The 12,912-nt window shown below is 59.0% G+C and overlaps 1 protein-coding gene across 1 annotated transcript; it reads left to right on the top strand.

Moving 5' to 3' along the window:
* Positions 1–1,180: 1,180 nt before the first annotated feature.
* On the top strand, positions 1,181–10,182 carry VOLCADRAFT_118439 (uncharacterized protein; the record flags this gene model as incomplete). The annotated part of the gene is made up of 11 exons (XM_002953670.1): positions 1,181–1,435; positions 1,535–1,848; positions 2,458–2,610; positions 3,170–3,244; positions 3,544–3,649; positions 4,054–4,159; positions 4,286–4,322; positions 4,560–6,066; positions 6,421–7,969; positions 8,517–8,710; positions 9,469–10,182. The coding sequence occupies 11 exons, from the start codon at positions 1,181–1,183 to the stop codon at positions 10,180–10,182; spliced, it is 5,010 nt and encodes a 1,669-aa protein (XP_002953716.1).
* Positions 10,183–12,912: the final 2,730 nt, after the last annotated feature.

Here is a 12,912-nt window from a genome sequence, read left to right as displayed (position 1 = left end):
GGCAGAGCTGGCCAGGTGCCTTGAAGAGCTCCGTCCCCTCAAAATGAGGGAAAACCTGTATGGTAGTGCGAAGTGCGGCTATTGCAGCCCTTCCCGGTCGCATTTGGGGCGAGACTCGGGCTGCATGCATGGACCCAATACCATGCCAAACTTCGACGCCTGCTTGACGACGGGTTAATACAGCAAGCATCTGAGGACGGGGTTAGCATGACGAGCGAACGTGAACTCCAGTTCCACGTCCGTAGGGTTGGCCCGCGGACGAACAACATTTCGTGTGCTTCTACATGTCTAGAGAGCGGCGCCTCATCACTAGAGAACTAGTGATTAATGCATGCGTGTTGCGGTCCCTAGGCTTGCGGCAACGTCTATGACAGCGCGGCGGGGATCCTTGAGCTGCAATGCCGCAAAGGTGTGATGAGCAACACACCTGTGCTTTGTGTTGTTACAATAAATGATGGTAACCTAAAGTGATTTTGACAGACTGTTCTATTGGTTAGAAGTTCTGGAGCAGGGGTTTTCAAACCTTTCCACCGTCAAGAATTACCATGTGCATTGTGTTGTTACAATAAATGATGGTAACCTAAAGTGATTTTGACAGACTGTTCTATTGGTTAGAAGTTCTGGTGCAGGGGTTTTCAAACCTTTCCACCGTCAAGACATTACCATAGTACCTTTTGGATTGCTGGAATTACCTTAGGGTACCCAGACGTAAACCACGCACCTCAGCCAGCATTTGCTGGCTTTCATTGTAACCTGTTGACAGGCGCGCGCCATAAGTCAAGACGAAAGTACACCGCTGCCCTTTGGATGTTTGCAAAGTAAGCTCTCTTATAGAGTGAAAGGTAATTGGGCGGATTCCTAAGAAATGTGAAGTTCTTGGCGTCCCGTGAATTGTAAGTCCCTGGCCGTCGCTGTAACTCTAAACGTGCCCTTGCGGCTTCAGGTGTGTACACGAAGCCCACGGAGATAAAACTTAAGCATGTAACACTTTGTTAGGCCGGCAAAGTGCCTTTGTGTTCCTTTCGGTTACGAATTTAAAGTACGGCAAGCTCCGCAATTAGATGCTGTGACGGATGCCCACACGGCCTGTGTATTGCGGCCAACAGTCAACCCATCAATAATGTGCACGAACGTTAACAGTCAAGTGAACTTTAATTAACCTGATAATGCCTCGAAAGGAATGTCCATTCTGGGCAAAGGGGGGCTCGCGACGGTTGTCAAGATATCAGACGAATACGCTCTGAAAATCTTATCTGAATCACGGGCGGCTGATGAGGAAGCTGTGATTTTGGAGACGCTTGGACTGAACTCAACTGTCGTTGGTTTTTATGGACGGCTGGGCGAAGATTGCGGGGCAGGCTCTCGAAATGCAGCACTGTTGCTGGAGCTGTGCCAAGGAAGCGTGGGTGATCTCCTTTCCAGGCTGGCTGGCCAGGTAAGTCGCGTCCGAGGCCAGACCGAGAATGGTTTCCGCTAGTAACTTTAAACGTTTGGCCTGCAGCGCCTCCCAAATGCATCTGGACTCTCCACGCAGCAATACATCGTGATGATGATAAATTGTGTGGCGCAGCTACACAGCCGCGGCGTTATTCACCAGGTTGGTGGAAAAAGGGAGGGCGAAAACTCGCCCCAAGACGTAACGCGGCGGCCTAGCGAACGTAATAGCCTTGCCCTTCAGGACATAAAGCCGAGCAATTTTTTGTTCGGCCGGGACGGCTCCGTCAAGCTCTGCGACTTCAACCTGTCCCGAATGGCCAGCGACCCGACCCGGCCTGCAAGCGGCGGTACCCTACTTTACTTTTCCCCACAAAAATTCAGCAACATCGATGATGGCTACGCAGCAGACTGGTAAGAGGTCAAGGTTGCAGCGCCCTTCGCTAGCCCCTTCCGCCAGCTCTCCAGGCTCCAATCCCCCGGATAGAATACAGCGTCTCAGTAAAAAGCGCTCCAGTGAACCAAAACTACACGTGCGTCCTACCGCAGCTTAAACCCCTCGCTCCCGTTAGGCTTCTAACGTGTTAACTGGCCTATCGTGTCCGACTTTGAAAACCGGGGAAGTGACCCGGGCTAAGCATTACGTCTCTGCCTGCACGCGTGAGCCCGTCTCACGTCCCCTTTAAGTACATGGCAAAGTGTCTTTTGGGACTCTCTTTGGCTTGTTACAGCGCTACCGGCTCTCTACAGGCCGGTAGAAAGCCGTTAGGAAAGCCTGTTCACACAGGCGTCGTTTTCCCCTCCCTCTTTCCCCCTCCCCCTCCCCCATTCCCCCGTCTACAAACTGACATCCATCTCCCCTTCCCCCCGCACTGCGCCATCCGCCTTTCCCTGGCCTTGCTTCCCTTTGCCCTCTCTGGACACTGGCAATTTGATCCTTTGCTTCTTGCATCATCATCATTATCATCATCATATGATCTTCCTGAATCCACACGCCCCGAATCCACACGCCGAATCTTCTAGGTGGGCCTTGGGTGTGACCCTCTACCAGCTGCTGTACGGCCTGCAGACATGGCCCTTCAGCTCCCGATCATTGCAGCGACTGGGGAAGCTGGTTCCGGAGCAACAGCTCATGCTGGTACGGAAGGCGGTGATGAAGGGGGACATCAAATTCAGGTGCGGGGATTGAGGGCGATGCGTGCCGAGGCCTGGTTGGTTTTGAGGGGGAAAGGCTGTCTGGAAGAGGCTCGAGTGCGGGTTGTTGGCGGGGAAGATGGGGCGATGGGGGGAGTGAAGACCCAGGGGCTGTTTGGGTGTGTGTGCCCCGACCGGCCCTGGGCCCCGACTGTCTCCAGAAACCCATATGCAGTTGGGGGCGAAGGGAAACGCGGCGACATTCAGTCCACTGGCCTAGCCCCACATTCCCTTCCGAAGTGCTGATGGCCTCCACCCGCTGGAGGTCCTGGACCTGGGGTTGAACTGACAACGACCGCCCGCATGAGCTCACCTACTCGGAGCAAAGTAAACGAAGCGATCAGTCAGTGGTTTGAAGGGATCTTTCTACTCCCCATCCTCGTACTTTTCGGTTTGGCTCTTTGGGACAGGGTGTTTCGGAACTTTGGGCGGTTCGGCTGCATCCACGGCTTTGGACGCTGAAGGCTGAAGCTTGCTTGTATGCGAAGGAGTCCCATCTTCCTTTGTCCCATCGTCCGCCTCCGCTTTTCCACTTTTGCAGGGCCTTATCTCTGGGCCTTCCCCGAGCTGCGCGAACACTCATCCGGGGGCTGCTGCACCCGCAACCTGAGCTCAGGTGCGGCCCGGGGTGTGGCGGTGGTGGGTGGGGCCTGATCGCGGGCTGCTGGTGCGCAGGAATGCTTGCTGCGGGCTGTTGGCTCGTCGCGGGCAGCTGCAGCTGCTGCTGCTGCTGCTTCGCCTCGTCCTCTGGCTGCCTGCCTGCCTATCCCCAGTTGCTACCGGTCTACTTGCCCATCTGCCCACCAGGCTCGTGTGTATGTATGTATGTATGTATGTATGTATGTATGTATGTATGTATGTATGTATGTATGTATGTATGTATGTATGTATGTATGTATGTTCACGGGGTTGCAGATGGAGTTTGCTTCACGTGTTGGGGGGGGACTACCCCACGGACCAGGCCTTCTCAGCGGTGGCACTGAGGTACCCCCACCTGGCTCACGACATGGAGAAACTGCTGGTGAGGTAGCGGGTGGGGGGGGGAGCGCGAGGCATCTCTCGAGTAGTACTGGTATGACTGGGGAGTAAGGGGTGAGACGGAGGGGACGGCGGTGGGAGCGAGCACTGAGGATAGGATGGCGGCGTAGTTGGTTGCTGAATTGCTTATACACGACCAATGGGGTGGGGGTGGGGGTGGGGATCAACAGTCGGAACCCGACATAGGGAAAGCAGCTGCGGCCCGCAGGGGAGGGCCCATGAGGATGTGGATGGCATGCGCTGTGGTAGTGGCCCTGGTAGCGCTGGTTGAGCCGTACCCGCTTTCCTTCCTTCCATTTCCCTCCGCCCACCGCAAACATTCAACAGGCTGTTCGGCGGCTCTGTCGGTTCTCTAACAGACCCGCCACTCGCCATCCCCACCCCCAGCAACAACAACAGCAGCAGCAACAAGAGCAGCAACAGCAGCAGCAGGCCCCTTTGTGGGCCCCACCCTGGAGGTTTGACCTAATAGGGCCCAGCAGTGGGGTTGGGGGTAGGGATGGTGGTGGTGGGGTTTGGGGGGTTGAGGGCGGTGACAACAGCGGCGATAGCAACAGCGCCGCCCGCCGCCACCAGCACCAACACCACCCTCACGACCATCACCAGCACCCGCCTGCAGGGCGGCGCGGGAAGCGGGCGGAGGAGGCTCCACTAAGGTAGGTGGGGGGTGGGAGTGACTGCAGGGGCCTTGGTGAGGGGCTGGCTGTCTTGCCCACTCACGTACGTGTCCACACAACTCTTGACACAACTCTTGACACAACTCTTGACACAACTCTTGACACAACTCTTGACACAACTCTTGACACAACTCTTGACACAACTCTTGACACAACTCTTGACACAACTCTTGACACAACTCTTGACACACACACGCACCACTCACCTTCCCGCAGGCAGGCAGGCGGCTCGTGTCGGCCGCTACTGGCCCTGGGCAGTTGCCTGATGGCACCCAGGACGAACGACCACAACTACCCCCGCAATTACTACCATCACCACCACGGCCATGACCGCTGTAGACAGGACAGCGCCACCGCCAACCCTATCACCACCACGACCAGCACGATATTAGCAAACTTGAACACCAACATCAACAACAACACTACCACCACCACCACCACCACCAACAACAACAACAGCACCAACAGCAACAGCAACAACAACAGGAGCAGCACCAGCGACAACCAGCACCTCAGGCGGTCCTGCAGCTCTCAGACGATGGCGGCGTGCCTACCGCTCTCCTCAGTGCTGCCGCCGCCGCCGCCGCCACCCCCGAAGCGGCCGCTGGGCCCCCTAGACGACCTCTACCCCGCGGACCAGCTACAGACAGCCGCTAATGCCAACGAACAACAGCAACAGCAGCAGCTACTACCGCCTTACAGGTCGCCATCGCTAGCACCGCGGGATATCAATGCAGCGCCACCGGCACCTTCGCCGCCGCCGGCAACGGCAGCAACAGCGGCGGCGACAGCAGGGGTCCCTTTGCAGCCTTTCCCCGTGTGTTTTGGCGGGGCTGGTGCGATGTGTTTTGGGGGAGCTGGCGTGAGGTCGACGGCGGCGGCGACGGCGGCGGCAGGGGAGCTCTGCTCAGTAGGTGGCGGCGGCTTGCCGCCGACGTCGCATACCGACGCGGCGGCGGCGGCGGCGACATTTGGATCTACATCGCCGCTGTGCCCGACACCATCACCACCGAAAATGCAACACCCGCCGTTTTTATCGCGATGCCGCGGGCGAGTCGATCGTGGCGGCTGCGGCGGCGCTACCGCTGAGGCGTTTCAGCCTGAGGAGCAGGACGAGGAGCTAGTGGAGGGCTTTGCGGAGGCGGCAGCGGGACGCAGCAGATTGTTTGTCAACGTCCTCGACAGACGCGATGCTTGTAGTGGTGGGGTTGGCCGCAGCGGCGGCGGGGGTGTGGGTAGTGGCCGGGGATCCTGCGGCGGCGGCGGCGGCGTCAGCGGGGGCAGGTGTCTCGCGGGGGCGATTTTCAGCGCGGCGGCGGTACGTAAGGCCCTGCAGCCGCCGCGATCCGACACGGAGGTGCGCGCCGCCGCCGCCGCAGCGGCGGCGACGGCGGCGGCGACGGCGGCGGCACCGTCGTCATTGGCATCGACATTACTGACGCCAGACGGCCGGCTGGTGGCGGCGGCATTTGTACCTTGCGAGATTCGAACTCACGCCGCAGACCTTGAGGCTGTTGTTTGCCAGGCGCTCCTCCTGGCATCGTCTAACGGCCCGACGGAGCTGTCCGTTACTGCGGCCGCTGCTGCTGCTGGCGGTGCCGCCGGGGCCCTGGCTGTGCATTCGCGCCTCCGAGTGCTAGGCGGCGGAACGGGCGGTGGTCCGAGTTACGCTGCCGCACAAGCCCGTCGTAGTGAAGGCGGAGGTCAAATCCAGGGAGTGGAGGTAAAGAGATTTTGGGTTGACTGATGAAAAAGGGGGTTTGTGTGGGGTGTGTGGAGGGGGTAGTTAATCTGAATCGCGATGCGGGAACAGGGTGATATGCGTGGGTGTATGTCTATGGGGGGTTGTTGTCCGCCCCTTCGCCGCTTCATCGATCTCGTAACCATGCCCCTCCCTCCCCCTTTTCCTGTTGGGGGGACGTGGCCGAGTGGAGAGGTCCCTCACCTCTCCCGCTTCTTTCCGTCTTTCACACCTAGAGCCCTCCTCGTCAACCTCCACACACACACACGCTGAGACACATACACACACACATACACACACGCACACACACACACACACGCTCACGCGTATGCACAGGTGCTTGAGGAGATGCGGTTGATGCTCGAGTGCCGGCGCCTGAAATCTAGATGCGCTTCCGCGACGACGACATGCGGCACCAACAACCATTACCGAAACCAGGATAACAACAACAACAACAACAACAACAACAACATCAACAACAGCTTTGGCCGTAATGGCAGTAGCAACAGCGACAACAACAACAATTTCAAAAAGGACAGCAGAGGCATCAGTCACAGCAGCAGTTTATTGAACAACAAGGATACGGGGGGATCCACCAGCTCCCAAGTCGTACGGTCGTACAGTCCGTTGCCGTACGCTGTGGCGCCACTGCCAGGCAGCGGCACCACTGCCACCGACACAACTTGCCGTTATCGCATGCGTGCGGATGAGGAGGAGACAGCCACGGTGCTGAAGCTTACACCACCGGCGGCTGAAGCGGCGACGGCGGCTGAAGCGGCGGCGGCGGCTGTAGCGGCGACGGCGGCTGAAGCGGCGACGGCGGCTGGGTTTGGCAGTACTCCAAGAGGTACGGTTGGAGGCCTGCAGATCGTCGCCGCCGCCGCAGCAGCCGCCGCTGCTACTGCTGCTATGGCTGCTGCCACTAACCGGCCTGCTCGCGGCGTAGCGACTCACCACAAGAGCGTCTCAATGGGTGGGGGGACAGGAGGAGGAGAAGTAGCGGCAGTAGCGAGGCGGCGACCGGCGAGCAGTAGCGTCGGCGGGGAGATGGAACTGGAGTTGTTAGCAGAAGCAGCAGTTGCAGCAGCGACTTCATACGGGACGGATGAGCGTCTGCGCGCGCGGAGTCGTCTGCACCTGCCCGCACCAAGGGCCGTCACAGCGCGCCCCATTAGCCGTCTCCACACAGATTGCAGCAGTGCTACTGCCAGTAACCGTTTCCACCGCCGCAGTAGTGGCGGTAGCAGTAGTGGCGGTAGCAGTAGTGGCGGTAGCAGCCCCGTGCAATTATCGCCCAGGTGCGGCACGCAGCAGGGTGCCGCCGGCCGAGTACTGCCGTTCTCGCCCTCGCCCTCGCATTCGCATTCGTTCCTGTCTGCTGCCGTCCCTAAAGCTCCTCCGCCCCGGGCGGCGGCGGTTCCGTGGGAGGAGGGCGAAAGAGCGCCCTGCGAGGGCAGTAGCAACAGCAGTAGCAGCATCAGACGGGCTGCACCAGGCTGCGAGTGGGGTTCGCCACGGGCTGTAGCAAGGAGACCTGTAGCGGGCGCGGGTGGCGTTGGCGGTGAGTCGGCAGCGGCGGCGGCAGTAGTCTGGGAGCGCGGCGGCTCTAGTGCTAACGGAGCGATACGACAGCGGGTGCAGGTTTGGGTACCTGGCAGCGGCGACGGCGACGGCGGCGACGGTGACGGCGCTCGGAGAGCTGACGAAGTGGCGAGAGTAGCAGCGTCACTGGTGCCGTACACCTCCTCAAACCCGGTACCAGGTTTTGAATTCAGCGCATCGGCGTCAGGTGGCGGGATGTCCGCGTCACGCAACTCGTCTTTCGCTGCTCCTGCGGCCGGAGCTACGGCTAAGGCTGCAGCAGTAGCAGGGGCAGCCTCGGCGGGTAAGCACCACCACTCGTCCGTATGGGCCGCGCACATCGCGGGTGCCTCTTTTACGGATTCTGAGCTCCCCAATCTGCCAGCAGCCGCAGTACCAGCAGCCGCAATAGCCGCAACAGCACCCGTACCTTTGTGCAGGGGCAGCACCACTACTACTACTACCACCACTACCAGCACCACCACTACCAGCACCACCACTACCAGCACCAGCGGCAATCGCAATGGACCACAGGGCAGTACAGTCACTGGCTCCGGGATGTCTAAATCCGCGCAGATGCCGGCAGTAGCAGCAGCAGTAGCAGCAGCAAGGGAAGAAGCAGTAGCAGGGGCAGTAGCGGCAGCACCGAAAGGACCCCAGGAGTACTGCTGGACTGGCGACTGTCATCAGGACAGGGCTACTGCTACAGGTGTTACTGCTACAGGTGCAGCGGCAAAAGTAGCTACCGTCATTAGTAGCCGAGGACCTTTTGCCACACACACTGAATCTTTGCAGACGCTACTGCTGATGCTACAGCCGCATCCTCGACAGAACGTTGCCTGCATCAGCAGCAGCCGCAGCAGCGGCTGTGGCGGTGGCGGAGGCAGAGGCAGTAGCGACTGTGGTGGTGGCGGTATTTTCTCTGGGCGGTATGGATGCGAAACGCAACGAGGAGATGGCGGCGGAGTGGCGGGGGCCCAGTCTGTTTCCCGCAGGCGGCTTGCGGCGTGTGTCAGCGCCAGAGGCGGTATTGGTGGTGGTGGCGGTGAGCTCCGCCCGTTCGGCAGCTGCGCCTCGGATGAGGCTGGCAGCCTTTTTAGCCTTCCCATGGGCAGCTGGATCTTGGAGAGCGATCCCGCCTTGAATGCGGGGCCGCGACCGTCGGGAGGATGTGCGTGCTGGGAGGGAGTGGATACGAGTGCTGAGTCAGCGGCGGCGGACGCGGTAGCGCCACAGCTCGCCGCAGCAGCAGTAGTCCCTGCCGTGCCGGCAATAGCTAGTGGCGCTACTGCCGCAGTGGTGTCGACTGGCATCGGTGAAGTCGTTGGTTGGCCGACGAGGGGTGTAGGGCCGGCAGCGGAGGCGGAGGTTGCGGTCGAGGCCCCGGCGGATGGTCTGCCTGCTCTGGCAGGAGGATCTGCTAGGCCTTCACGTATGGCATTTTGCGAGGCAGTGTGCGAAATGGGGGAGGAGGAGGAGGGGGAGGAGGAGGAGGAATTGGGCGAGGAGAAGCTTGAGCGGGTATCCTGGGGCTCAGGTTCTGTTGGATGCTTTAACAGGCTCAATGGCAGTGATGGTGGTGGCGGTGGTGGTGCTACTGCATGTCTGGTTCGGCGGCCGCCGCCGCTGCAGCAGCAGCAGCAGCAGGGCCGCGAACCGATTCAGGGAACAACGTGTGCTGCTGCGACTGCGGCGACTGCTGGCGTGGCGGCAGCTACGGCGACTCCGGTGACTGCAGCAGCTCACGCAGCTAGCGGGCCTTCCGCCTGTACACCACCCGCATCCACATCCGCATTCTCACAGAGCCCGGCTGCACAGCAGTGGCGTCGAGCAGTCACCGCTTCCACCACCACAACCACCACCACTACCGCCATCGCCACCGTCGCCGCCGCCACAGTCAGCACCTCCCCAGCCTCCTCACCTGCCAGCCGGGGGCTTACATCGCGGGGAGGAGGCCTCGTGCGTTCCTCCCGTTCTCGAGGCGGCGGCAGCCCCGCGACCACGGCCCTCCCCGCATCGCTCGGGCCGCTCCCCCCGGGGGCTGCTGTGGTGAAGGATGGCAGGGGAGGGGACGGTCAGGTCCTCAGGGGAGGGGGCTTGGGGACGGCTGTCGGGGCGGCGGCCCGTGACCGAAGCCCCACACCGACCGCTGAGTTGGGTGACGGTGGTGGTGGCGAAGAAGGCTGCGAGAGGAAAGCCGCGGTGCTGCGGCGCGCGGTGGAGACGGCTCGGAGCTATGGTGGCGCTGGACGTCGCGGCCTAGGCTTGGGTGGTAATAGTAGTAGCATTAGCATTAACAGTAGTAATGGTAATGGTAATGGTGGTTATGGTAGTGGCGGACGTGGCGGCAGTGGTGGTGGAGTTAGTGGCGGTGGTGGTTTCGCTTCGTTGCGTGGTACGTTGAGTGCTGGTGGCGGTAGCGGCAGCACACCCAGCGGCAGTAGCAGCGCCAATCGGCTTTGGTCTTCCCAGAAGCGGATGTCCTCGCGGAGGGCTGTCAAGCAGGGCGTCGCTTGAGAGCGGGAGGCACACGTATTTGAAGTGAGTGAGTGAGGAGGAGGAGGAGGAGGATGGCGGTCAGGTCCTCAGGGGAGGTGAGGGCTCTGGGGGGACGTTTGAGACAGAGGGGGGGAAGGCAAAGACAGCAGGCAAAGCGAGGAACGAGAAGTGATAGTAAGGGGGAGCGAGGGGGGTTGTCCCGGGCGGAGGGTTTGGGATAAGGAACGGTGCACTTAGCCTTAAACCCAAGGCACACGTGTTTGTCGCTTCGCTTGTTTGGGTCGTTTCGTGGCCCCTAACTACTTCTTCCCGTATGTGCTTACACTTGTGGATTGGTCGCTGTGGACATCTGTCTCTGCCGTGCTTTAGCGCTAGCAACAGTACCCGTCGAATCTTCCGTCAAATCTGCCGTTCGTTGATTATTGTTCTGGCTGCTTTCTCGACCAGAACGATATGATTTGATATTTTCTGGGCTGCTGCCTTCATTTTATTGGCCGCTGTTGTAATTCGTTGGTAGCACACATGCCCCGGGAGGAGGGGGAGGGGGCGGAGGAAGGGGAGGAGGAGAAGGTTTCCTGCACTGAAGCGACGGGATTTGTTTCCGTGCATGTGTATTCGTATTTTGATCCTTGGCGGCTGCTCCCTAATGGTGGCGGTGAGGGGGCGGGGGTGAGGGGCAGCTAGGATGTCTTAGATCCCCTGTGCCATTACAGGGCCGCTTTGGCTCCATGTTGGGGAGAACTGTCGGTGATGGTGTCCGCCGCGTAGTTGGCGCGGCCCAGGTTGGGGTCCTGACTCTCAGGCAGGCAGGCAGGCAGGCAGGCAGGCAGGCCAGCAGGCAGAGGAATTCCTCCATTTTCTCGAACTCCTTCGTCCTCGCCGTCGCCGTCGCCCTATCTCGTCTCCTCCATTTTCTGCCCTGAGGAAGGCAGGACAGACAGACAGACAGACAGCACATCACATTACAACAAACAGAATATAGGTTGTATCATGGCTGATGGCACTGTCCTCCTTTTTGTTGTAGCTCCCGGTCAGCTTGTCTTGAGATATTGGTGTTTACTTGATGATATTTTTAGTCGAATAGTCAAGGACCGCTGTGTCCTTGCCTGCACTACAGTACACCAGCCAGAGATAACAGGTTTGGCATTTGACTGCTGTTGTGTTGGTGAGTGTAGGCTAAACATAGTCACGGCTTTCATGGGCCGTATTGTTGTGGAAGCAGCAACGGTGAGCGGGAAGAGGGGTGGTCGACGAGGAGGAGGAGGAGGGAGGGAACTCCCGCTGCTGCTGCTGCTGCTGCTGCTGTTTTTGCCATTGTTGTTTGTTGCTGGCGCCAAGCATTGGTGGTGTGTGTGCACTAGTATTCGTGTGCTTGATGAGATTTATGATGACGTCAGCACCTGGGAAATTAAAGGAATTGCTGACGTAAGGACGCGCGTTTGTGCGCACGGCTCGGCTGCCGATGACACGATGCTGATGTTGATGCAGTGCGTGTGCGTTTGTCTGTCTGTTTGTTTGTGCAAAAGGCGACGAGGACTACTCCTGAATTTGGCTCGGCGCCCTGAAGGTCTTGCACGTGATTGCTTCTTGCTGCTGAACATGGACGGCGCGGCACATACATGGAACTTTGCAGAGATGGAACGCCGTTAGGGGGCTTTTGTGGCATTAGAGGAGATACTACTAGAGGTGGTCTGTTGTACTAGACGTTGCCTAGGGCCTTTCATTTTTAGTGTGTGTGTGTATTGTCCTACTAATTATCCTATCCCCGTCTGTCTAGTCCTACATTGGCGACAGGTAAAACAGCAGCAGCAGACGTGGACGGGTAACAGCAGCAGCGACTCACTGCGAAACACAGAAAGACGCTGGACCATTCCAAGTCGTGCTATGTAATTCGCTGCTAAGGCTTGTCCCCAAACCGTAAGGCATATGAACCGTGGTTGAACTCCAGGCGCAATGGTGGATCCCACACACCTAGGAAGAATGACTACTCGGGCGGAATGAGAGATGGCCGGTTGCCCCGGGTAATGAGTTTTTTTTCCCGTTTTGCTACGTGTAGAGGCACCACTGTCGCTTTACAAGACACAGATTGCCGAACAGGCCGGGGAGAAGGGGGGGAAATGGGCAGCGTGCAGATGTGTAAAAGGGTTGCACATAATAAGGGGTCGCAGCCCTCTGCTAAAGCGAGCCAGGAGGTGCTGTCCGCCAGTCTGCCTTTAGTATCGGGAGAATGTTGGGAAGTTGGGAGTTTCTTTGTGCTGATGACCGGAATGACCCCTAAGTTTGCCCTTTCATTCCGTTTGGGAGCAAACGCAGACGACGTCACTTGACGCAGACGACGTCTCTCGCTTCTTTTTACCCTGCTCGGTCTAATGTGCGCTCGTTCCAAGTGCGAACAGCGTGGTGATGTATCAATCAATCCACAAGTGCTGGCTGCGTGCCTTTCCGCGGCATATGGGCCTTTTTGCATGCAATGCAAGGTACATCCGAATATTCGGGGGTGCCATTCCTGCCACGTGCGGCTGCGGTTTGGGTTCAGTGCGTGATGGTCTTGTGTTGTAGTCTGCATCTTACCATCCTATCATGGGCTCTTAGGGTGCGGGCTATGTACTGGTGGGTCTCAACGGTGGTCCGCTCTCAGTACGTCTTCCATCGGGCTTCCTGCTTTTTATGCAAACAACGTGGACTGAGACCACGTGGGAAATCCGGGGCAGGCCAGGGCAAAGCAGACCAGAGCTCCCGCTGCGAGTT

The sequence above is a fragment of the Volvox carteri genome (genome assembly GCF_000143455.1).
Source record: "Volvox carteri f. nagariensis unplaced genomic scaffold VOLCAscaffold_37, whole genome shotgun sequence".
Taxonomy (NCBI): Eukaryota; Viridiplantae; Chlorophyta; class Chlorophyceae; order Chlamydomonadales; family Volvocaceae; genus Volvox; species Volvox carteri.
This window is presented reverse-complemented; position numbering and strand designations above follow the sequence as displayed.